The 27,695-nt window shown below is 32.2% G+C and overlaps 1 protein-coding gene across 2 annotated transcripts; it reads left to right on the forward strand.

The window, feature by feature from the left end:
• LOC129911709 (LIM homeobox transcription factor 1-beta) lies at positions 1 to 25,884 on the forward strand. 2 transcript variants are annotated; one of them, XM_055989581.1, is made up of 8 exons: positions 1 to 69; positions 15,642 to 15,795; positions 15,875 to 16,321; positions 20,000 to 20,885; positions 21,214 to 21,428; positions 21,529 to 21,719; positions 21,794 to 22,037; positions 25,633 to 25,884. In XM_055989581.1, the coding sequence occupies exons 3-8, from the start codon at positions 16,285 to 16,287 to the stop codon at positions 25,827 to 25,829; spliced, it is 1,770 nt and encodes a 589-aa protein (XP_055845556.1). In that variant the 5' UTR covers positions 1 to 69; positions 15,642 to 15,795; positions 15,875 to 16,284; the 3' UTR covers positions 25,830 to 25,884. The 2 variants fall into 2 exon arrangements, with proteins under 2 accessions (XP_055845556.1, XP_055845557.1); XM_055989582.1 differs by having other exon boundaries at positions 15,642 to 16,321; positions 21,532 to 21,719.
• Positions 25,885 to 27,695: the final 1,811 nt, after the last annotated feature.

Genomic DNA, 27,695 nt, shown 5'->3' on the forward strand with positions numbered 1-27,695 from the left:
AGCATATTTTGTTATTTTTGTTAACTTTTTGTGTAGAGGCTAAGTTAGTATCAGTAATAGAGTTTCCATGTAAGTACTCATAGTGAGGGAGTTATTAAAATTAATAGTTGAGCTAAAAAAAGGGATAAAGTAAAAAAAACTGAAAAAAATTTAAGTACTTTGTGGTGGAATATTATGCAATTCATTTGAATTGTTCATACGTTTTAAAAATATCTGTTTTCTGATAACATAACTTGAATCCGTAGAAAAGCAAAATTATGTTAGCTCGGTATTACGCTGAAAAAAAAATTCTTAATACCACCAACATCAATACAATAACCAGGGGCGTACACTCCCTTGGGGCAAGCGGGGCGGTGCCCCGGGGCCCCCGACTGACCCCAGGGCCCCCACTGGAGACAATGCAGGGAAAAAAACTGTTAGCATAAATTGAGTTACGAAGTATGTCATTCAGTGTAATGTATAATGCATTGGTAGCCACACAATATATGCATATTGATTTTTAAAAAAAGTTACCCCAGGGGCCCCAAAAAAAAAATAAACTGCTTTTTTAAAAGAAAAATTATAATTTTATCTAAGGGACTAGGGTTGCCAACTTTTTTAAGAAGGAATAGAGTATATTTGATTTCAGAGATGAAAAAAAAAGAGTACATTTGAAAAAAGAAGAGTACCATTTATTTCAAGTCTTGAAAATGTATTTTTTGATGCTTCTTGCAGTATATGTATAACAATATTTTTGTTATTTTTTAAATATGTGTATAACTCTAAACGTTCAAATTCAAAATTCATATAAATTAAGAGCTAATTTTTGATCAATTTCAATGAAGCCCTATTCCTCTTATCTCATCACTTCATATTCATGACCCAAAATACTCTCTCAGTGAATGCTGAAGTTGCAAGAACAGATAGTATATAGCTCACAATTTTTGCAGTTAACAATATAATTCATCGAAATAAAAAGAAATAAGAAGCTTAACTCAAACATAAATACCTTGATTTTTTACAAGAAATAATCTAATGTTTTGAGGTCTTAAACAAAACAAAGTAAAATAGAGAACAAAATTAGAATTTAAAAAAAAATTAAGCTAATATTTCTGAAAAAGTAAAAAAATCCTTTTTAAAAATTTTTCTTTAATTAATATTTAAAACGTTTTTTTGTAAAAAATCAAGGTATTAATATTCTATACATTTTTTTATTTCGATGAATTATATTAATAACAGAAAAAGTTACACCAGTTCAAACATTGGAAAATCAAGAAAAATAGCATTAGTTGCGATTAATTTTTTTCTTTTAAAAAAAAAACAAAGTTTAAGTTTTTGAAAAATCCTTTGATTCAATTTCATTACAAAATAGAATTTCAAAAAAAATTAAATTTTAAGTCCGATTAAGAAACAAACAAAACAAGCAGGTCATACTAAAACAACGAGCAAAATTTTAGTGTTTTGTAATCTCTATATTACAATTGTTCAAATTTAGAAATTATAAGGTCGAATATTTTAAGCCTCGTTTTCCTTTTCAATCAATTATCTTTAGAAATATAAAAATTATCCACCAATTTGTAAATGTTAAGATGTTTATGTGGCGGTACACTTAGCCTTAAGTAAAAAAAGAGTATTTTGGCGTACTCTATCAGAGTTATAGACTATAGAGTACACATACGTGAAATAGAGTACAATACTCTTTTTTAGAGTACGGTTGGCAACCCTATAAGGGACCCAAAAAATATTACTTGAAAAATCTTTGCCACCACAAATAATACATTAGGGGCCCAAAAAAAAAGCAAAAAAATATTATTTGAGGATCTTCAAAAGTGGTTCAAAACAATCAAATGGAAAATTAAATATAAATTCAGAGGCCCCAACATAAATACATCAGGGCCCAAAATAAAAACATTACGTTATTGGTGGCATTCCGAATATTACTTCAGAACAGAGGCCCCAATACCTATTAATTCTTGGCTCCAAAAAAATTATATTATATTTTAGGGGCCTCTAAGCACTTAATTTTGAGGCTCTAAAAATAATTTTTCAAGGGCCCCAAAATAAAAAAAAATATGTCTGATGATGGAAAATAAAATATGTATTTATTACTTCAGAACAGAGGCCCCAAGAACTATCAATTCTAAGCTAAAAAAATTTTTATTTTAGGGATCCCTAAATATTTAATTTTGGGGGCCCCTAGTACAAGTGTTTACTACTTTTATGAGAGACATTTTAAGTAAGTATAGCAAAATGCATTACGAACATATTAAAACATTAAAATAAACCTAAAAATAAATAAGCCATACAAAAAAAAAACGTATGGCGTATACGTAATTTTTTTTTTTAACTAAGGGGTTCCCAAATATCAAAGGGGCCCCAAAATTTAGTCTTACCCCGGGGCCCCGGCGACTCAACGTACGCCACTGACAATAACCCCGAAGGACAAGGGAAATCCAGACCCTCTTATTCACGCCAAAGGAAGACCGGAAAGTCCTACTCAAATGGGTCAACTTCACCAATACCGCAATTAAAGTTACAAACAAGCTCAGGGCCTAAAGACTGACAATGGTCAAAGTCAGCCTCTTCAAGTTAAGAAAAACATCGACGAAGTTCTTGAAATGTTTTGTGCCAATATTTGGCAAGTCATTTGAATTTACACTAAAATGTTTATCATGAACCAAAAGGTTGTACAAGGACAACAGCTTAAAGTTCTGTTGCGCCAAACTGCCAATCCGAAGGAACCCCGGGCAACAACAGAGGATGGCCTTTTTGGAAAGCGAAACAAGCGAAGAAGAACGGCTTATCGACATGTACGCTAACTAAACCAAGCTTCAGCTTAATGCCGAAGGCGAAGAAAAAACTTCACTCCAACATTTTATGGTCACCACCACAACCTTTAAAAACCTTTCCCAGGAACCCCGCTAACACTGGATTTTTTTATTGCACTGAAAATAATAAATTTCGTAAAATTACGAAAATCGTTTCATACACTACATTTTCGTTGGCCCAACGAAACTTTCGTTGGCTCAACGAAAATATGTAATTTTTCGTAATATGAAAACCTTCATCAATTAATGAAAACGTTTCATACACTTTTTCTCCCTTTTTGGTGCCAAAAAATCCAATTCAATGAAAAGATTCATCAATTAACGAAAAATTTCATACTCATTTTAAAGAATAAAAATAAGAATTTTTTCCTTACTTTATTAAAGTTTTAATTAAGTAACGAAAAAATTCATTAACTTATGAAATTCAACATTAACTAACGAAAATCTTCATAAGCTTATGAAAATTCTTCATTTATACTAATGAAATATTACATTGGCTTATGAAAAAATACATCAGTTAACGAAAAAAATCGTTGCCTTACAAAAAAAAAAAACGTAGACTTGGGTACATTTCTGTTTTAATGATTAAAAATTGAATCTTGCTTTATATAGTTCACATTAGGTTTTTGTTAAAAAATCTATGTAAGCTGAGCTGAATATAAAAAATATTTGCGTATTGACAAGGTGTCTCACGATAAGTCGGACTCATCAGTTGACTTAATTGAGCTCCACCGGGTCGAAACGCCAATTTTAAATTAAATTAAATTAATAATTTAACAAGTCCAATAAAAAAATACAATTAATACAACGAAAAGTTTCGTTAGCTAACAAATATTTTTTCGTAGTTTAATAAAAATGTTCATTAAATTTACGAAAAAATTCGTTAGCTAACGAAAGTTCTTTCATAAATTAATCAAAAAATACATTTACTAACGAAAAATATCACCGTGGTTAGTTAAATTTTACGTTAATCGATGAAAAATTTCGTAAAGTGATGTAAAAATTAACTCTCGATCAAAAATTTTTATGAAAAATTTCATTAAAATACTACAGTTTTCGTTGATTGATGAAGTTCTTCATTAACGTATGAAAGCCATTTCGTTGAGCCAAATAAATTTTTCATCGGCTGAAAATTAATTAAATTTTCGTTGGCTCAACGAATTTTTTCGTTGTATTTACGTAAGGATTTGGTTCAGTGTGGTAGCCTCAAATCTGAATTTCCGTCCTGCCAGACATTATTTGTCTGCACAAGCTCTTTGAAGGGACATCGGTTATTAGAAATGGAGAAACAGAGATCTTCTTTGCTGTAGCCGACAGGAGCCTTCTTAACTCCGAGATTAATACCACGATTAAGTGTTTAGAGGAAACTAGCTCCGGTGCCCTTAGGAACCATAAGCTGAGGACTTCTTAAAGGAACAAATATCAAAATCTACCACTTAAGACAATGGTACAGAGAATTAACCAAAGAGAGCTTAATACTAGAAATCATAACTAACAGGGTCCTATTGGACTTCTCAAAGCATTTTTAAAGAAGATTTGCTTCCCGAGGTTCAATCAGACTTAACGACTGATGTTTGGGTTTTCTGATTTAGTCGGACTGAAACTGGCCAGAGAACAACCACTAACGGTGATAACATCGAGTGCAAACAATGCCAAAGCTTTTGCAGACTAGTTAAGAGACAATTTTCAACAAAATCTAACAACGGACACAGGATTCTTATTATCAAGTTGGCGCTTAATATTCAGCGAGCGCAGTCAAGAAAATGTTATGTTCAGCAACAATAATCGATACAATGACGTAACCACACTGGAAGAGAAGCAGTCTACAGGACCTAATAAGATATCCAACTTTGTTCTTAAAGAACTACCGCTCACCAGGTCACTGTCGGATACTTTCTTGATATCGAAAAACAATTTGACAGTGTTTACGTACAAGGTGTGATACACAAGCCCTATCAACTACCTTCATTTCAAGTATTTTTACGTCTAAATCAGATACAAAACAAGCAACAAGTTTCAACATCTTTACATCGGCCTAACCCCGTTCTGAAACCGCGGAAAGCCTCATGACTGCAAATATATGGCTCCTATTATACAAGAGTTGGAGCTACAATAAACTCTGCCAAATCGGAACTAGTGTTCTTTAGATGACCAGAAGACCAAAGAAGACGCTTAGTCATGCACCAAAATCAAATCTGGTAGTCAAATTCAATTAGCTCCTCTGGTTTCACCTACACATTAGAGCCGTTTTGAAAAAAAAAAAAAAAAAAAAAATAGCAATCTTGGCTTTAGGAAGTTTGTTAATAGGTGGTGAACCTACAATTAGGGAATAGAAGACATGAAGAAGCTAACAATCTTTAGAAAACAAACTTTGACAATCTCCACAGCAATAAAAAATGACAGGATGTGATGTAAATACGCCATGCCCAAGTAACAATTTTACTTGCATAAGGTCCATTTTCTTCGATTCGGCAAGCTATAGTTTGTATAAGTTTAGTTTAAGGCTTACTTACGCAAACCATCCATTTTGAAAAAAAAGGAGGTCTCCTTAAGGCTATCTGAAGGTGTTTAAAAGAAGCCTTGTAAATAGAAGTTAAAGAAGACCTTTATAAGACCTGTTTGAACCGTTCTAAAGAAGCCTTCTATTTTCAAGACCTGTTCCAAGAGGTTCTTGTAAGTATGCAATGTTTTCATCTCTCAAGTATGCAATGTTTTTTACCAATAAGTATGCAAAGCTTTTATCCTGCAGATTTGCAATGTTTGTAACACTTTAGAAAAAAACATTGCATTTTTATGTGAGGTTTCAATGAGCTCCCTTTTTGCCACTCATCTTTAATATTCGAGTATGGTCTACTGGTAAGGTACTGGCTTAGTATGCAGAGGTACGTAGGATCGATTCCTGGCGGGGCCATTTGTGAAATTAAAAAAAAAATGTGTTCTTTTTCAATTAAAATAAAATTCTTCCCACTTCAGAACGACAGGAAAAGCATTGACATGGCCAAAAAAGGAGAAAAAACTAAATAGAAAAAAATTAAAAGAAAAAAAAATTCAATAAAATCTTTTTTTTTATTCATAAATTCAGCATCTTATAACAACCTCCATAAGGCCTTATTATAACATCAAATGCAAATGATAGTTTCCTTAGGGAAGCTATAGCTTTCCTAAAATGTTTCATTGTTTTGTAAAAAGGCCTGCATAAGGTCGTTTTACGCTGTTCGTCACAAGCTATTAGCTTGTGGATTGCCGTGGAGGAAGGTCTTGGGGAAATTCGGTAATGTGCGCCAAAATGATTTGCATAAGACTTGTCCTTCTTCTTAAACAAGTCAAAAAATAGCTTGCATTGACCCTTTTGAAAGCTAAATTGTTACTTGGGTGTAACAAGAGGCTCTACGAAAAAGCAAAAGTTGTAAAAATTTACAAAAAATGTCTCCTCAAAGCCAGTTAAAAAAAAAACTTTCACAAATTCACTGATAGGAAGTATAATCAGCCGACATCCCGACGTTCGATACCTTGTAGCTAAGAACTAACTTGACGAGGACGAGCAGGAATGTCGAAGAGAACATACAATTCTAGGCTGAACGCTGAACCACACTATCTTGGCCAATTTGACCTTTTGACCTGTGATTCTCACTGTGTTTGTTGTTTTTACAGTCTCCGTGTTATTAAAGAACCTTCTCTTCTTTGAATCTTTTTTAAACATTTTCATAAGTTAATTTTATTTTCTGAATTTTTGCACGAAATTTTTTTCCAACCTAACTTTAATGACAAAAACAACGAAAACCTCGATGACAAGCACGATATATAGGTATCTGGCTGACTTTTCAACTGCGCAATTATTATGCTCGTATAAAAGCGAAGAAGAGCTCCAGCTCCATCCATCTTGGGTGGGTGAATAAACGTTATGGCCATGGGTTCTGTCATAAAAAGCTGACATCTTGTTTCTCTTTCGCTTAAGTTAAAGTTTTCTCCTTTTATTTTTTTTTTTTTTAACTTGCACTGTCATCATCCGAATGCAGAAAGGATCTATACTAAAACTGAGAATGACGATGACAAAGATGTGCGGCAGCAGCTAATCTTTTTATTTTTTTCTTCTCTACGGTTTCTGTGTTCTGTCATAAGTCGCAACGGGATGGATGTCTACAATGACGATGTCGACCCAAAACCCTGTCGTCGTCAACATCACGAAGGCTAAGCCCCCAAGGATATCTTTAGCTGCATGCATATATACCTACTCCCTCATATTTTTATAGCCGGAATAATCTTTTATCTTTATGTATGCTAGGGATTTGCACGACATCCCCCTAAAACCAACCACCAGCCGAGTTATAGAAATTTACTGCGGATAAAGTATAAGGCATCCATCCGCCATTCCACACCTATTTTTTCCATCACGACCTACAACAGCTCGTCCATCTTTTGAGTGTTTCAGCTTTCAGTTTGTTTGTTTTTGTGGCATCACAGGGTTTAAGTTCTTGCATTGCGAGGCAGGATATATAAAAACTATAACCAAAAGCGAAAAGAATCCTTTTCTTTGCCTTGATGCCCACTTAAAGCCTTCAGAGTTCAGATAGAGAGATGTGAATGGGGGGGGGGGGGGGGCACAAAATTTCATCATTGCCACCACCCACTGTGTTCAGGATACCAAAACACGAAAGAAAACAAAACTGCACAAAGATTATTTTCTTTTGATCCTAGTGGGTCTTTTTGGTCCTGATTCCTGAGAGCTCCATGCTGCCTCGATGCAAACAAACATAACCCTCCACATATTGGCCAAATACTTTGCCAAAGTCAAATAAAATGAAAACTTATTTGTCTTTGGTGTAGGTACGTTACATATACACATACGAACATATACTCGCATATGAAATGAATGTTTATATGGGGAGAGCTGGAGCAGCATATCGTATCATCATGTTCCATGTTTGTTATTTGTTGTAGGCAGGCATACAGAGATCCTTTTCATGGCTGTTACAGATTTTTTTATTTGTTTTACTTTCTTTCTTTTTTTGCTTTCTAGTTATAAAGAGGACAATAATTGCCTTTCGGGTGGAAACTGAGAATCCTTGGCAAGGAAAAGAAATAGAAAGTCAAAAGCTATTTTGACAATTCGGGGATCAACTATAAATTTGTTCTTTTATTTTATTTTGTTTGTTTTTTTTTCTTTTTTTCATTTTTGTCTTAGAAAAAATTGTATAACTGTGAGGTCGGCCATATTTGGGGATGACGGTACTTTTTAAATGGACTCACATTTAGGACAGGATAACAATAATGTTTCAGGATATGTGAATGGGACACGTTTCAGTTATTTTCTTTGTTTATTCCATGCATAGATATGGTTTGTTTTTTTTTTGTCAAGTAACTTTTTATTAGTTCTAAGGCTTAATAGTCTATGTTTTGAGGTAACTTTTGGGAATTATACCTTAATATCTACAAAAATAAAAAGAGGTAGATTTTATTAGCTTTTTTCTAATGCTTTTTTAAGGCCGCATCCGTGGGGTGCTTTAACCAACATCTTGAAATGCGATTTACCTTTTTCGGTTGCGATTTCTCAACTTCATCTGCGATTTACCAGTTGCGGTCATGGATTGTCAACAACAGCTGCAATTTACTAGTTTCCGTTGCAATTTACCATAACTATTTGGGTTGCGATTTTTCAACTATAGCTGCTATCTACCAGTTTTTGTTTGCGTTTCACCAGCTTCAGTTGCGACTTAGCTGTCACGGGTGCGATTTAGCAAATTCAGCTGCGATTTCAGTTGTTGTTTCGGTTCCGATTTATTAACTATAGCTGCGACTCAACAGTTTTGGTTGCGATTTCTCAATTTCAGCGGGGATTTAAAAGTTTTGGTTGCGATTTCTCAATTCCAGCTGCGATTTACCAGTTTCGGTTGCGATTCACCAGCTTCAGCTGCGACTTAGCTGCTATGGGTGCCATTTAATAAATTCAGCTGCAATTAACTAGTTTCAGTTGTGATTCCTTAACTATAGCTGCAATTTACCAGTTGCGGTTTCTTAAACCCAGCTGCGATTTACCAATTTTGGTTGCGATTTCTCAACTCAAGGTGCGATTTGGTAGCGATTTCCCAACTCCAGATGCGATTTGTCTGTTTCGGTTGCGATTTTTCAACTATTGCTGCAATTTACCTATTTGTGTTGTGGTTTTTTAACTTCAGCTGCGATTTCCTAGTTTCGAGTGTGATTAATCAATTATAGCCGTGATTTACCATTTTTGCTGCGATTTACCAGTTTCGGTTGCGATTTTTCAACTACGGCGACGATTTACCAGATCCAGTTGCAATATATTCACCTGAGTACTGTTTTTCGTTTATTTGAGTTTTGAAAAAACAAAATTTTTCGTCCCAAAAGAAAGTACTTCAATACTTCCAATATCAAACTCAGTATCAAAAATCCTGCCTTCATTTACTTTAAAGTCGCAATCTCTAAGATTTCTCAATAAGACCCCTTTTTGCAAAGTAAACTCCTGTTATACAAATCTTTCAAGTTATTATACTTTGAGCTTCTTTCTCAAACAACAATTTCCTTCCCACAGAAACTTTATCAACAAAAAAAAAAAAAATCTGTTTGTTTTTTTTTCTTGTAAATTTTCTAGCTAAACCACGAAAAACAAACACAATATTTATGCAAACACGTGTGATGAAGACTTCCTTCACACAATTTATGAGAGTGTACAAAATTTCAATATGACTCCTTTGCTCCTGATGAATTTATGAGGTCCTTGCGAATCCCCAGAAGTCAGCTTAGCTTAAGGAGCACATATACACCACCCTTTGCCATCATCATCATCATCATCCAACACAGCACTAGGTTACTCTTAATGAACATAAATTTATTAACATTCAAAGGGATCCCTAGAATATTTATATATACGAAAATGAGCCTTAAAATCCACCTTTCGACTGTGAGTTGTTGTTTGAGAGAACGCCTCTTTTTATACTTAAACTTCTGTAAACCTTCCGCAAGTTAATCCATGAAACGCATACTGACACTGTGATCTGAGACTAAAAACACCAAGAGACTGTGCGGAAAATCTCTCACGATTCTGCCATTAATGATGATGTCATGAATAAATTACATAAACTTAATGGGTTTATATTTTACCCGATTTCTATCTTCCATCTTTCAACAGAAGATATTTCATTCATGATAGAGGGGCTTAAGAAGCGTATGTTAAGGCGGTACCTGTATAGAAATAGTGAAAGAGGAAAAACTATAGATACAAAAGTTGACACTTTTTGAGGGATACTTTGAGGTTTTAATTAAATTGGAAAAATTAAGCATCCCACCGCCAACTTACGCAAAGGCGGTAACTGTGGAAAGCAATTGAATATATTTGCAGAACCACAAAACTGTGGGATATTGAAGTTTATCAGTATATAGTTGGTTGGATGGAACTTTGTAGTCACAGTGACTTCAATAAACAGAGGGGGTGTGAATATTGAGCTTGTGAATATGTTAATTTGTCTAAGATTTATGGTAGTTGCATGTAGACCATAAACTAATGGCAATTTCGATGGGAAGTGCTGAAAAATATGAGTTAAAATGAAGTCATTAAGGTATGACATTTTATAAGGTTTTGTTTTTGCTGAAAATCATGGGAAAGTTACTAATATTGCCTTAAAACTGGTACAAAGTTTACTGCCTCTAAGTTGCGTTACTCACATTTTTGAAAAAAATGCAAGTAAACCTTCATAAAAATCAACCACCAGTATGGTTTCCTACTTCCTTAAATTGAGATAAAGAAACTTTTGTTATTGATGAAGCAGTTGAGTTAAGTTGAAAGTTATGTGGAAAGTTATGTTGTTTTTTCATAAATTTTAATAAATTTTAATAAATTTTTAAACTTTTTTTGTGAAGAAGTTTTTCTTAGTCCTGGGGGGTCATTCCGTAATTTTAAAAACGATAATCGAATCGATGATAATCGTTTTACAGTTTGAGAATCTTTAAAGCTATTTTAAGTCAATTCTGATTCAATATTTCCTAAATAGTTTATATAAATAAAAGTTTTCTTATCCTCAGAAGTCGTATTAGTCTAGGTGATTTAGTAGTTGCCTCTTACTCGGGTGTCCAAGGTTCGATTCCAGAAATTGAAATTGTTTTTTTTTTTTTATTTTCTCAATAATCGTCAATAATCGTCAATAAATAAACGATAGCTAAGTAGGTCTCGTTTTTGGAGAATTTATTCGTTTTTGGATGCAATATTTGATTTTTTAAAGTGTTTATTGATTTATTCCAATCACCGATTAATTTGCAAACTCCACAACCAAAAAAAATATTAATCATTAATTTCTACAAATAACCATAATGTTAGAGTAAATTATTTTAATATGTGTAACATATGTATGTAAGTTTTGACTTTTGGGTCATTAAAAAAATTCATATTGATCCAGCTATAGCAAAATTTTTCGACGTTTAAACGAACTAATTTTGGAAAATGAAAATTTTCAAAAATCATATAGGTACGATACGATTAAGAAGGCAACTTAGAAACAAATCAAATCCTTTTGTCTCTTCCAACGCATATATAAGTGTACATGACCATTTTGATAATAATTCTCACATATTTTTTCAAAACTTTCGCCTATCCAAAGAAGCGTTCGTTTTAGTATAAGAAACTTTTAATTTAAACAACGGCCGCCGTTCAACATACATTCCGCCTATATCTTGTATTAAAAAACGAATAGTTTTTCGATGCACATATTAAAATAATTATTTACTCTAACATTATTTGTAGAAATTAATCATTAATATTTTTTTTTGGTTGTGGTTTGCAAATTAATCGGTGATTGGAATAAATCAATAAACACTTTAAAAAAAATCAAATATTGCATCCAAAAACGAATAAATTCTCCAAAAACGAGACCTATTTAGCTATCGTTTATTTATTGACGATTATTGAGAAAATAAAAAAAAAAAAAAACAATTTCAATTTCTGGAATCGAACCTTGGACACCCGAGTAAGAGGCAACTACTAAATCACCTAGACTAATACGACTTCTGAGGATAAGAAAACTTTTATTTATATAAACTATTTAGGAAATATTGAATCAGAATTGACTTAAAATAGCTTTAAAGATTCTCAAACTGTAAAACGATTATCATCGATTCGATTATCGTTTTTAAAATTACGGAATGACCCCCCTGATTTTTCAATCGTCAGTTAGACTATCAGAAGAATAAATGTCAATATAAAAAAAACTTTTATTCTTAAGAATAAGCTCTATCTGAGGTTTATCTGACTATTGAAAAATTGGCCCTTAAAAAAAGAAAAAAAAATCCATACGTTTTCCTGTTCTAATAAAAAACTTGCTTGGAATTCAAGATTTTAATTTAAAAATTCATTAAGGCCCATTTGTTGAAACGAAACTTAAATATTTATGCGAAACATAAATCCTTAAGTTGTACATAGTGGTTTGCATGAACTTCAAATTGTGTCATAAATTCCTCTAAGTTTAACATAACTTAGGGGGAAGAAATAGTAGAACTTAAGCAGTTTATGTTCTACTTAAGCAGTTTTATTTGAGAAATAAAGAGAGATTTTCGCTAAAAACAATAATGTATAGGTACTTAAATGACCATCAATTAATTTTAACAATATAAGTTTACATAACTTTAGAAATATTAACCATCTTCAGATGTAAAAATTCATTTCAAAAATTGTTGATGAAATTTTCACTGTTTTGTTGTTTATTCCCTACACAAAATTTGACACACACACATACTTTTACAAAGCACAAGTACATTCACTCGAATCAATCCTTTTATTTAGCAAAACACAAATTTTATATTATTTTCACTTTTTTTTACATTTGTCCATTAATTTGAAGACACATTTAACAATATTTTTGCTATAATTGCTCAAAAATAAACTGACTTAAAAGTAAATCATTGCTAGGTTGAACATAAATATTTTTTAGCAACTTAGAATAAGCTAAGTAAAACATAACAGTTATGTTCGACCTAGCTAAGATTAGAATTTATGACTAGTATGAGCAAATGGACCTAAAGAATATAAGATTGATTAAAGAAGATTTGTATTCAAAAATTGTTGTAGCCGGTATACCAATAAAAATAAAGTATTAATTCGTACCTACGCTTTTGAAATATATTGATTTTTCTAAAAAAAATTGTTTAAAAATCCAAAAATATTTTATTTTTGAAAAGATTGGGGTACAACAAAGTTATTTTACAATATTTCGTTGAAATCGCTTTAACTGTTAAGAAGATATTCGTATCCAAACCAATGCCCACTGATTTCAATAGTTTTCTTGTGACAAGTATGCATTGCGATTTGAATACGATTATCTTCTAAACGGTTAAAGGAATTAGTTTGCTGCCAAAGAACTTTTTATAGAACGTTTAAGCCCCTACAAGAAAACATCTTGCTAATTTGAAAATATTGAATTTTCAGTGAATTAGAAAATTTTGAAAAGTAAAAAATGTTTTCATATTTTTTTTTAACTTTGACCTCGAATATCTTTAGAATGGTTAGATTATTGAAAAAAATTATTAAGACCTTTGTTGTGGACCAATCTGTTTCCTATAAGAATAAGTCTTGCGCGCTTGATTATTATAATTTTTCAATTTGTTACAAAATTAAGAACAGAAAACGAATTTTTAAAGATTTTCTCGATTTTTGGACCTCAAATATCTATTAAACGGTTAGATAAACGAAAAAAGAGTATGAGGTCTTTTTTGTAGAGCGTTCAATTTCCTACAAGAATAAGCAAAGAAATTTGCAAAAAAGTCGATTTATAAAAAAAATAATTTTTTTTGTAGAAGCTTGATGCAAAAATGGAAAATTTAAAAGCGGAGGACCTTTCCATTAATATAAAGGGCTCATATTTGGTGTGTATATTCTAGAGGTGTCTAGCAATCGATTTTTCGGAGTACCAAATAAAAAAAAAGAATTTCGATTTTTTTGACCCACCCTAATGCACATACTCATGATAATGATAATCTTGGAAAATTTGTCAATTCCTCGCAATTCCACAATCCTGTAAAAGTGTCTAGGTTGTGGAAGTTGGATTGAACCCAAAAGCTTTGGTAGAACAATTCATCGCAACAACTACCGTTACAACAAGCAATAATAACTTTTACAAGGTCCAATGACTTCGGAAATTCAATTGTTCACGCTAAGGCGCTGCGTTAGGGATAAAATATAACCTAAAACTGCACTGGGGAGACCCTCTTATAGGAAATTTTTTAATGCTGTCTAATTAATTTGGAAATGCTGTTGTTGAGATAAGCATGGTTATTGTTGCCAGAGCCGGCTATTTATCGTCAAACAGGCTCCTTGAACATTTCACTCGCTCCTTAAAACTTTTATTTCCGATTTATCAAAATTTGGCTCTTTAAATTTTGAACTTGGCGATTTTAGACTCCTTTTAAATTAAAGCATTTTACAACAAAAATCCATCATAGATGTGAAAAAATATAACCAATTTTCTTACATTTTTCACTTTTATGTATAACAAATTCATTTTATGATCATGAAAACTAAAAAGTATCAAAAGCTGAAGTTCCGCATAAATCGGCTGAAATACTTAAATAAATTTTAGCTCGGCTAAATTCTTGAGAAATTTGTAATTAAGGTCGATCTGCGCACTACGCTAAATAAGCAAAAGCTTTCTGAAAGTTAAAAAAAAAATTTTAAATCTCATGCCATAAGAAATTGTATGGAATATTTTGACCATTTTTGAAATATTTTTGGCTCCAAGATTTTTCAAATTCGGCTCCTTGCCTCTACTATATTCTGGCAACACTGAGCATGGTTATCATTTTATCAAATAAGTTTTTCATTTCTTAAAATGTTGTAATTAATTAATCATACTCGCAAAAAAATAATCAGTTTGCAAAACAAAACTTTGCATTCTTATATTTTTAACTTTTGTTTTGCAATATTTTAATAAGTTTAAATATTTTTTGCGAATATTCGCCTTATACCTTATGGCAGATAACAATGGCAAAATGAAAATACGAAATATAAATTTAGCAATAGCGAAGAAATTTGTAAAATAAAAAAATTCGAAAAGAAAATTCGAAATAAGTTTGTAAAGAACCACAAATTCGCAAAAATACTCCTCCGAATAACCGCAATACCCGTTATGAAATTATTAAATTATTTGAAACGTCACTTAGATATCAATACTCGCTATATGAACACAAAACCTGCATTTATTCCCAAAAAATTTCAAATTCATCGTCCAATAAATCATTTAAGAGCATATTTTTCAAAATCGATATTCTCCCCAACTCGAAGAAAAGGCAAGGAACTATCGCACACGTCCCTCATTAGCCACTCAATGACCCAATTAATCTTAATTTTTGTCCCCATTCATGAAAGTAGGTATCCAAATACACACATCTGTTTCTCACTATACACATTATACCTCTAGAGCAGCATTGTTGTCATCGGCTTTTTCCTTACATTATGAACCCGTTCTGTCTCGACTACGACACAACGAAGACCGATGACGACGTGGGTCTACACGTTTATATTCAGGAAAACAACCAGCCAGAACCAAAACCAATCTACACTCCCATATCGGCCACACTTTCTCTATTAAATCATAAAGCGTTGATGAAAACTTTAGACAAATTTCATGGTTTTCAGAAATTTTCCGAGGAAAATGAAATCGAAAGGTTGCCATTGCAATTGCAAGCACCCACTCCCTCTAAATTCCCTTTTTTAACACGCAGTTTCCGTTCACTGTTTCTTAAACAACTCCATCTAGTCATTAACACCATTCAACAATATTTATATTATTTTCATTGATTTTCTTTCAATTTTTTTTTTTTTTTGTTTATTTTTAGAAATCAGAGAAGCAATAAAATCGATGAATCGCCTCCTAAGAAGAAAAAGAAGGAAATTCCTAGGAAAAGTCACTCGTGATATTACGAGAGTGCAAGAGGGAAAATTTCCCTCAAAATAGCTGATCTGGGGAAATTCAAAATGGGGCGTTCCCTGGTATGAATATTTATAATTTCTCTCCTTTCTGGTTGAAATTTGTATCCTGCGCAAGCTCCAATTTTGCCATTTTATGCAGAAAATCCATTGTTTGTTGTTTCGCTTTCGGATGGACACACACAAGAAATATGGCGATGCTTAACGCGTTGCACAATGGCTGACTTCTCCTGTTACCTTTCGTATGTTGGGGAAATTTTTGTTCCAAGATAATGCGATGGTGTGTGCAAAAAACAAAAAAGACCAAATTTCGCAAATATTGAGAAAGTAGTTGCGTTCGAATCCGACTCATTCAGGCGATTTATGCAGGAAAAGGAATTGGGGATTTTTTTCAACTTAATATTTGGAGAGTTTCCTTTCAGTCGGTTTGCACGGAAAATACATACGATTATCCTTTTTGAAGTAAGAAAATCCGTCGGCAGTGCATTTTGGGATTTATTTTGTCATTGTATTCGGTTCGTGATAAGTTTTAAATAAAAGGATTTCTTAAGGATGCTCGAGGATCAACATCATGTTGCGATTTCCATGTGTAAGTATTCATTTAACACTTGCCATCATTTTGCCGTCGGTCGGTTGTTTACTATCAACCGACACTAGCACCACCCTTTGGCAAAATACCAAAACATCAAAAAGACTCGCTTCTCGGACAGAAGAATACTCTAATCGGATTAACTGTATTATACTATATTCCATTGTGTCTGTCAGTTTATATAAATTAAATGTTATTGTGATGATGGGGTGGCTAAGGCATATCAGTGTCAGTCATTTAAGCCGGCCAACACTATTCAAGTGTTGACTTCTACACCTGTTACATTTGAATTAAATACTCCGTCCGTCACTTTGAATGGTTTAGGTGAAAGGACATCTGTATAGTAAGGTGCATAGTGACATATATTGAACAAGCGTGATTAAGAATAGCATTTTGTTATTAAAACTCTTTGGATTGTTTTTATTTTGGTTTTCATTGTGACGGAAAATAGAAAATATAGTGGCACAGCGTGAAAAGGATAATCCTATTATTGAATAATAAGAAGTGTTTTTGATTAGAAGATTATTATAAATAGAAAGAATGGAGAAAGACATATGTGTGTATGTGATGTGTGCATTGACTTTGATCTCTATAGTGAAGGATTATTCTTTAGGATGACACTTTGAGGGTGCAACATATGGTTAAAGAAGAGCACGGCATAACCTAGTTGCGTAGGAAATTATTTGGAATGGGGGATGAAAATAATTTGCATTTTATTACTTTCAAATCTCTTGCCTTTCAAATCTTATCCCCTTTTTTTTCAAAATTTTTAAATGATTTTGTTCTGGGGTTTAATAGTTTTGTTATTGCGACGGAAGTTAATTTTGAATATGCCGGCGGTGAATACAAAATTAAGTAATAGTTTTGTAGTTACATACCTTTATGAAATCTTTATTTAAGTTTGATGAGATTTAGCTTTCTTTAAATTAATGATACACATGATTTACAATAGATGAAGAGTAAAAACCAACAACAAAAGAAATAAAATGCACGACTGGGTCGCACGTACTTGCTCTTGTAGTTCAAAGTATCTTTATCTTAAATATCTATTGGAAATTAAAGATTTTGTTTAGTGTCGAGAAAAAAAAATTAAAAAAAAAAATCGAAAGTTGAAAAAAAAACCCAAATTTAAAAAAAAAAAAATTCAAAAACTTTTTTTTTAATTTTTTTATACATTTTACACTTCAAAGTGATGTCTTAAAATTTTGAATAAAATTGACTTGTGCTTTCATCAAATATATGAACTTAAAAAATGTCAATTTTTGAAAAAAGGCAACGTCATATTTCCGTTCTCCGAATTTTTTGAGAAAAACTAAAAACGCAGTTTTGTTGGAATCAATAAGAGCATAACGTACACCAAATTTAATCAAAATCGTTAGAGCCGTTTTCGAGAAAATTGCAATACCTCGAAAACAGTGTATGGGAGTCATGCGTTAAAAAAGAAATATTGAAAAACTAAAAAAAAACGGACCTAGGGTATTACGCAAAAATCATCTGTACCAAGTTTCAAGTAAATCCATCGATCCGTTTAGGCCCTAGCTCGATGTACAGATGGACGCACAGACCGACGGACGGCATGACGAAAACCACTTTTTTGATCTTCTCCATCATCGTAATGTTGGTTTTGATTAAAACCTCGAATTTTTTTTTCTACACGAAACCAATACTTGCCCTATAGAGCAAGTAAAAATCTTATTACATGTTAAATTTAACATTAAATCTGTTTTAAGGCATCATATTCAAATTAAAAATTACTCATTGTTTATCAGTTTCACGAACGTATTAGAAAATTGATTCAAATTTAATTTCATTCAAAAGCAACAACACTCTGCTTTGCTTAAATAAATAATAATAATTAGTAGGTATTGCTGATCAAAATCAAGCAATAAATGCACTTACCATCGATTTTCTTACAAAGTAATCGTAAAACCACGAACACAAATCTTATACCTTATCAAAGGTGGACATTTTCAATGTTTCTGAGTGATTGATAAGATATGAAAATCAAACCAAACAATAAATCACGGATGGTATAATAAGGTAGAAAGTCAAAATGAGTGAGCTGTTCTTGACCTCTTTATTTTACAACAACCTAGCAGCAGTAGTTACTGATGAACAAAATGGAAGTGGCATTATTTAATCTTAGCAAAGATCGGTACGATCGAAAAATTTTTTTTCTTTCCACTAGCAACGTACCTACTAGGAAAAAATTGCTTAGGTTCAATCGTTCACGACTTCAGTTTTTTTTTTGCCTTCACGGAGAAAAAGACCAACTAAAATTAGGCGGATTTCGGAATGGTTTTTTGCCAAGATGAATCACCTCTTAAATAAAGCGGAAATACACTTAATTTAGGATGAAATTCTTCTTATTATCATAAATCATCTGAAATTACCTAAGTGAGTCCGCTTAATTTAAGGTGGAAGTCATCTTGAGAAAAAACCATGCAGAAACCCGATTAGTTTTAGGTGATCCTTTTCTCTGTGTTCTAAAAGCGAAGAGTAGATACATTTTAAAATCATCAAATACTTATTAGGCTCTTACCAGTTTCTGAGCATTTTTAGGATCTTGAGGTAACTAATTTAAAAAATTTCTTTACCAACTTATTTTGATAGAAAATTTAATTTTCTATGAAAAGTGTCTTTAAATCATTCTAAAGTTAAGCTTGGGTTTTGAGTTGAATTTAAAAAAATTGAAAACCGGATTAGGTAAAATTTTTGGCTAATGCACACTTTTATTTGATTTTGTTTCATTCAAAAGGGTCTATTCAAGAGACCATTATAAAGCAAAAATTTCAAAAACATGTTTTCGAAAAATAGGCCATAGTTTAAATTATTTTAATACAAATTTTTTTTTAATAATGCAAAAATTTGTTCGATTTATTCGTTTTGGAAAACCGCATATAGAGAAATTTTGAGAAACTGCTTTACGAAAGCACAGTCTTACTGGGTTTTAGTCTTCCAAATTTTTTTCAAAGAGATGCATTATAGAATTCGATATTTTTGAGTTTAAGAAAAAAGTTGATTTCAAAATTTATATCATACTTGTTTTAGTGGAAATTTCACTTTTTAACCTTCTATTTATAGTCAGTTTATAAAAATTTAAGCCCTCTTCGCTTCTACACTTCTTCATTAGGTAACTGCGGCGTGTATCTGAAAGTTTAAATTGTCCATAAATCTGTTGCATAGATAAAACTTAACTTAACTTAATGATGATTTATCTCATGCCGCACTCGAAACCGGTTAGAAATTACATAACCTCACTAAGCTATTGAAATGGGTATGGTTTACAGAACATATACATAGTTCAAACATTAATTGTAAAATATCAAAGATCGTTTGACTTCTCATTTACATCAATTGTAGTTTCGAATTTCAAAAAAACTATTCAAAAATCTCTTTATTCAAAATACAATCGTTTCATAAAAGCAACTTTCACAGATCTTCAAAAATCAAATAGTAGGTAATCCCCAAAAGTCACTTTATCACGATTTTATCCTTCACCATCAATACAGTCAGCATTACCACATAACCAATCCTCTATGCCTATAACATTGAATCTAAATGACAAAACATTCAAAAGGATGTTTATCTACTCACTTCAAAAACTATCTACACCCACATTACTTTCACATTTATGAACACTTTCTAAAATAGTTTACAAAACTTTATAATACACAGTTCCATTGGACATGAAATGCCATCAGCAACAACAACAACAACAGCAACAACATCCCCATCATTGTCAACAACCGATTGTATCCGGCCTTGGTCCTGGCCCCGGCCTATCTGTATCATCATCAGTATCAGGACCAACATCATCTTCATCCACCCTGCCACCACCACCACAATCAATGACAACCGGAAACGACAGAATGTTAACAAGTGCAATCATTCAACCGACAATAAACGAAGCTATGTCAGATGTTGGTGGTGTTCTCGGAAACAGGACAACCAACCACAATAACAATGCCACCAACAACAACAACACCAGTACCAACAGCAGTGGCAGTGGCAACAGTAACAATGTCACCGATAACAATATCAATGGCAATCATAAAACTAATAGTGTCGCCAACCAACAACATCACCACCATCATCCCCAACATCAACATCCTGCAGGACCAGCCCTCCATCACCATTCCTCCGCCAATCAGTCCAGAACGATTTTAAGTGATTGCAGCAGTTCCTTGTGCAGCATGCAAAATTGTGGCCCACAATTGCAGCATCACAGCCCCCACCATTCGCACTACCTGCAACATCATCAATCCTCGGCGGCAACGGCAGCACTGCATCAGCAGCAATCGCTATCTTCGGTCCTCGCGGCTGCGGCCGCTGCAGCAGCTGTTTCTGCTGCTGCTTCTGTTACTGCCACATCCACACTGGGCTCCTCAGTGTCCTTGCAATGCGGCTACTGTTGTCAGCAAATTTGTGATCGATATATTATGCGTGTGGTGGACACATCATACCATGAGGGATGCCTCAAGTGCACTACGTGCTCCATCCACTTGGTGCACTCGTGCTTCATACGTGACGGCAAACTTTACTGTCGGATTGATTATGAGAGGTAAGAGGATGAATTTATTTTTATTCGCAAAAATAAGGTCCATCAAACAGCTTGAGTTTTTTAAGCTTCTTTAAAAATTTTCCAAGAATTTTTGGTATTTCAAAACTCTTAAGGATTTAATAGTCCTTTTCTTCTGATTTATTGTTTTAAAGCTTTAATGATTTTTAGTGAGGGGCTAATAGCCAGCCCCTCTCAAAAGATCAAGGGCTTCATCATTTTTTCGACTCATCATTTTTCAATTTATTTGTGAAAAAAAAATTCTTTGTGTGCATTAATAACTAAATCACGAGTCCTTAAAGAACAAAAAAAAAACCTATATATTTTCCAGACTCTTTATTCGAAATCGTTGCCTTGGATGCGGACATAAAATTGGCTCCGATGAGCTTGTGATGAGAGCTCTCGAGAACGTTTTCCATTTAAAATGTTTTGCCTGTGTTGTTTGTGGTGTCCTTTTAAAAAAGGGCGAACAATATGTGGTTAAACAGGGACAACTCTTCTGTCGGTTCGATTATGAGAAGGAGGTGGAAATGCTTCAAGGATATGGTTGGTTGATCTATAAAATATCTCCTCGCTAATGATAGTTAAATGATTTCTGCAAAGGTTGCTTTAATATCATTTTTTCTTATATTTTTTTTTTATTTAGAAGATTTCTATGGTGATGAATTATTTCCACCAAAATTAGATGGCAGACGAGGACCAAAACGACCGAGAACAATTTTAAACACACAACAACGAAGGGCATTTAAGGCATCATTTGAAGTGTCACCGAAACCATGTCGCAAAGTTAGAGAAAATCTAGCAAAGGACACTGGACTGAGTTTGAGAATCGTTCAGGTGAGCACTAATATAAAGTTGATTAAGATGGTAAAGATGAAGATTTTAATTCGGTTTTTTTTTATCAACTCAAGGTTTGGTTTCAAAATCAACGTGCCAAAGTGAAGAAAATTCAGAAAAAAGCTAAACAAGAACAAAAAGGGGCTAGTGAAACAGATTCTCAAGAATCGGATAGTAGTTTGGCTAAAATTAAGGATGAAACACATAGTGACAGTGAGTCTTTGGAATCACCATTTTCACTGGGTGAAAAAGCACGATTGATAAAGGATGAAATTCAAAATGAAAATACGCCGTTTAATTGCACGGAGACGAATAAAGGTAAGGAAAATAGCATACCTACTCAAAAAATCACTTTATGATTAAGATAGAAAGTCATCTAATTAGCCTTTTTCGATTAGTAGTTTTTCCATTAAGTTTTCGAAAACCACCGTTAAAACGACCAACTGAAATATTGATAGGACTTTTGGATAGAAAGGAATTTTATAAGAGTATTCTTTAACTCTAGTTAGAATATTGAAATAAAATCAGAGACAAAATACTATGTATAGAAATCGATATCATTGCGAAGTATTCATTTCAATGACATTAATTAAGGTATTGTTACCATTTTCATTCAATAGTGGAAACAATGAAATAGTTTTTGATGATGACGTGAAGCCACAACTGCGACCTCAAAATTTTTTTTTGAAGTGAAAACTTCTTTAGTATCGTAGTGATTTGAAACAAGATGAAACGAACACGCGACACGACTTCAACTTGTTATAACTTTTTTGTTTTGATAGATAGATGAATGAAATTTGTACTGTAGATAGGTAATTAAATAAATTATAATTGTACAAAATTTCAATTAATTTCATATTCAAAATTCGGAGATAACGGTAAAAAGATGTTCTTTTCCAACACACGTTATATCTTTTGACCTAGTGCACATAACATAACCTTTTATTTGATATATCAAACATAACGTTACGTGCTCTACAAGTTACACAATCTTAAATTAAAAAAAAATTAAAAATACCTCAAAACACCTGCGGAGATCTGTTGGCGATGACCAGCTACCAGTGTAGGAAGTACCGTAATCTCAGTCTGGAAATTCGACATGGTTGACTTTAAAAAATCCTAACTTCTCTTGTAGAATCTTTGAAATAAGATGTATACATCATTATACAAGGTGAAACAAACAAAAAAATTGATTCAATAGCATGAGAACATAAAAATAAATGTTTTTTTTTTGCTTTTTGGATGAAATTTTATCGAGTTTAAAAAATTTTAGCTCTTTTTGTAGATGTCTGATACACCTGATCGATATATATATTTTGAGCTAGGACAATAAGCTTTCAGATGGTGTAAAAATTTCTATAGGTTGTTAGGGAAAAAAATTGATTTAATAGCGTGAGAAGATAAAATTACGTGTTTTTTCGCTTTTTTTGATGGATATAAGTTGTGATATAAAAAAACATGGATTTGAAAGTGATAGAATAAAAATAATTAGATTTTTTCTATTATTTTTTTTTTTGCAAGAAAAATGATTTTTTAAGGTTTCACTTCTACCACGTGTAAATTGCACACTTGATTTTTTTTTTATAGGAAGTCTAAAAAATGAAAAATCGTGTAAAACGTTGAAATTTTGAGATAAACCAATTGCAATCGTTTGTTTACCTCAAATTCTATATATATATATACTAAATACTATCGTTCTCACCCCCCCACCTCCTCGTTTAGGAGCAATTAAAAAAACAAAGGAGAATGGGCAAGTTTGTATGGAACGTGGACGTTACGCGGCCAGGAATGAATTTGTTATTTTTTGATGAAATTAAGGTTTACACATATTGTGCAGAAGTTTTATCGTTGTGACGTACTTCAAAAACGCATTTTTGCATTTAACACTTTATGTAGATTGTCTCAATGTTATAACTTAATTGTGTATTTTAAGTGCAAAATATGATACTCTGTCATTTTCCCTGAGTCTGAAGACCTTTATTTTAAATATCCAACTACTAGAACCCAAATTATAAGCAATTCAAAACAACAATTTCAAGTCTATTTTGAGAGTTTCGTTGTTCAATTTTTTGTTAGTTTGAATTGTTTGAAAACCTTCGAACAAAATGTTGAAGTGGTTGTTTAAAAAACCTTATATTATGAGTTCTATTGGTCGGATTTTCAAGATTATTGTCTTCAGACTCAAGGAAAATGACAGAGCATCATGTTTTATGTTCCAAATAAAAATATAAATCAATTCGTCCTTCATACACTGAACAATGCATTAATAATACTAATAATAATAATGCATTATCTTGCATTCTTAACGCAATAGGGCAAAACGTCTATAGTAAAACTTTTTCCTAAGCTATAGCTCTTTCATTTGATACCAATTTCATTAATGGCCGCTCAACGTCCAAAATGCTTATTCTTCTTTGCACTGAAAAATTGAAATTTCCCTAAAATCCCAAAACATTTTCAAAAATTCAAACTGCTGTAATTCGTCCACCTCAAGTTCATAACGTATACCAAAAATCATCGTTTGTCTATCCTTCGTTTAGGAGATATTCAAAAAACAAATTTTCAAAACTCCGATAAAAAAAATACGCATACACCACAGTGTACCTACGGAAAATTTCAAAATCCCTAAAATCCCCAAAAATTACTTTTTTTTTCAAAAATTTAAACAGCAATCGTTTGTCCACCTCAAGAAATGGAGACAAACAAAAAATCATTGTTTGTCCACTCTACACTGAGGGAACAAATAATTTGAAGTTGAAACGTCTTTGTTTCAAAGATGAGCTACTTTGATTTAGGTATGTGACTTTAAGATACGAAACCATCAAAAACTGACCTTTTCCCCACCTTGATTTTAAAATGTTCATCTTCAACGCAAAATCATTCCGAATAATAGTTAAATCAATGTGGTTTTCATTGATTTTATGTTGTTTTATGGTGGCTTTTCCCTCAGTGTACGTTTAGGGGATATTCAAAAAACAAATTTTGTACTGAAAATTCAAAGTCCCCTAAAATCCCCAAAAATTACTTTTTTTCAAAAATTAAAATTTCTGTCGTTTGTCAACCTCGAGTTGTTTACATATACCAAAAATCGTCATTTGTCCACCCTACGTTTAGAAGATATTTATGTAAGACATTTTCTTGCGTATTTCTTCCTTATTTTTCATCAAAACTTATTATTTTAATTTACAGTGGTTTTAAATATGAATAGAGTTTAAAATTATTGAAATATTTCTTTAGAATAAGTTACTTAAAAATTTATTGAAAACCACAAATATGAACTTTTGTTGTTATTATAGAATAGTTATAATTAAGAAAACTAAATTTTCAAAAGCTATCGATATTAGTTTCCTTTAAGAATTTAATACAATATAGAAAAGTAACAATATTGTTATTTTTACAAAAACGGTCTTATCCTTACAATATAACTCATTTTATACAGGAGTTTTCTTGAGTTCTTTGCCAATTATCTACGCACTACATAATTTTATAATGAAGTAAAAAAATTAAATTTTTTTTAATAGCTTTGAAGTCTGAAATATTCTTAAATTAAAGTTTATAAAAATTTGTTCTGTTTTTCTTTCTTTTCAAAACTCATTTGTATAGATTGGTCATTTATTACTAAATTATGAGTAAAACATGTTATTTTTTCAATGAATTCGTGTAGAAGAATTTTTTATGTTAACGTGTTTTCGTTAATGCCAATTTAATTTTAAAATAATTTAAATACTACAAAATTGCAACAGAAAACATTCGTGTTTTTAGGACATTACGACTTTTTTCTACTTTTGTATCGTTTTCACTGTTTTAATTAAGACACTTTGTTATGCTAATTTTGTCTTCCATATTAATTTTATCACACTCGGCACATCATTTATATTTTAACCAAATCTATATTTTTTTTTATTATTTTCAGAAAATTGCAACAAAACAAACGAACCCATCCTCAATACAATTCTCGGCCTAAGTTATGCCACATTCCAACAGTTAATGGGTCCATTCAACCAGCCACCGATGATAAATCCAATCGATCGACTGTACAGTATGCAAAATTCCTATTTTCGTCCTGAAGATATAAATTTCAATGAGTGCAAGGATCCTGATGAAAATTAAAACAACAACAAAAAAACACACTCACAAAAAAAACTTTAACCCTAATTAATTGTAATCTGTTTAGTAAAAATAAAATACAAAAAAAAAAATAATAGAAAAAAAAATTCTTTTGCAGGTGCATTTCCTTAAATATTTCACCCTCCACATAACCAAACGTAGGCAAAAAATCTAGGATGAAAGAAATGTTACAGGATAAAATTAGTTCCAACCATTTGACAAAACAGAGCAACAATACTCAGAGATGCTGAATGAAAAAATTCCAACAAAATTTGTCACACAAAATTTTGTAGAAAATGTGCTTTCGTCATGCATTGTTCTTACGCACATCAAACAATTACATATTGTTTTGCAGGAATGTTATAGTATAGCTCTTCAAGAATCAAGCTATCATAGACAACAACAATACTATTCTATGCCAAGAAGGATTCAAAAGTCACCCTTAGCAACTTAAGGGATAAAATATGTATGATTTTGTGCCCTGCATTGCTTTCTGTCTAAGCTACCTTCAAAATTTATGCAATTTGTCACAATATGTGTCACATTATGTAGCAAATTGTTTCGACTCAAATAGTAAGGGATGTATTCCATCGTCCATCGTCTACAGGGGTAAATTTTTGAAATCTAATCCCGAAGGGTTTTTCGAAGTTCATAGTGTGTTAAAACAAGGTTAGTAGATTTGTTTAGCTTTAATCAGGTTCATTGGTGAATGGTGAGCAAGAACAAAAAAAAAAATCAAGTAACTTGTTATTCTGTTAAGGGTGTTTGTGTGTAATTGGGGTTTGTGTGGGTTCTTATTTCACCATCGATCCTTTCGTTAATAAGCGAAGCCGGAGGAGGGTTGGAAATTATAATTAATTACCATTTTATCGAAGTCAGTGAAATGCATGTCACGGCATTCAGTCGGGGGTTGCAATTCGGAATGAACACGTGGTTTTTGAAACTATTTTATCGCAAGTCCTCGGATTTTTTTTCTATTTCTTTTTTTGTCTTAAAAGGTAACATGATGCAATGATGCGACAAATTTTCATCGTTAAACTTCGATTATTTTGTGGTTGAAGGATTAAGTCAATGGGTGAATATGTTCGGAGGTAATCGGAATGAATAACTTGTCAGCATTAAAGGATTGAAATTGTTTATTTTACTTGGCCTGTATTTTACAATTTTGAAGATCTTATAAAAAAGGGACAAATGAGTTGACATAATTCAGCTCAGAAAAATTGTAAGAGTAATGCGCAATGAGTTATTAAGATACACAGATGCACTCATCATGCGTTGGGCGCCACTTTACTGTGTATGTTGAAACACTTTAAAAAAGAGTTATACTTTATGAAGAAATTGAATGCAATTTTCATTTCGAAAGTTATCTTATGAAAGAAAATAAAATAAAAAAAAAACAATTAGTTTTTCAAAACGAGTAAGACTAGCCTTGTATTGGCGCCATTTATATGTTTTTTTTTTTTTTGGTTGAAGCTTTGATTTGAAAAAAAGAATTTATTCAGGTAATGGATGTTCTTAAATAATTGAATTAGAAACTGCGATATCCGCAATTAAAATTTTGCAAAATACGTGTAGTCACACGTTGGGCGCCATTTTTCTACAAAGCACAATTTCTGAAAAAAAGAGTTGGTACATCGATTAGAGAAAAACCTTTAATGATAAATATTTTGTTAGTATCAGTAAGAGTGTGCAGAAATCAGTGGTGTTCTTAAGATGGACAAACTTATTTTTAACGTTTGGCGCTAACGCTTATATTTTTTTATTCCTTTATCAAAGGCCATTCAGTTTTTTAATCGTAAAGAAAAAACAGGAGTATACAGTTGGGCACCTTTTTAAATGATAAATAGTAAAGGCAGAGTTTTAATGTGG

This window comes from Episyrphus balteatus, chromosome 2 (genome assembly GCF_945859705.1).
Source record: "Episyrphus balteatus chromosome 2, idEpiBalt1.1, whole genome shotgun sequence".
NCBI classification, from domain to species: Eukaryota; Metazoa; Arthropoda; class Insecta; order Diptera; family Syrphidae; genus Episyrphus; species Episyrphus balteatus.

Bases quoted from the DNA above. Each gene is read 5' to 3' on its own strand.
- LOC129911709 (XM_055989581.1), top strand. From the start codon at position 16,285: ATGCTCGAGGATCAACATCATGTTGCGATTTCCATGT. The intron at 20,886-21,213 runs GTAAGAGGATGA...TATATTTTCCAG, and splicing joins TGTCGGATTGATTATGAGAG to ACTCTTTATTCGAAATCGTT. The intron at 21,429-21,528 runs GTTGGTTGATCT...TTTTTTATTTAG, and splicing joins GGAAATGCTTCAAGGATATG to AAGATTTCTATGGTGATGAA.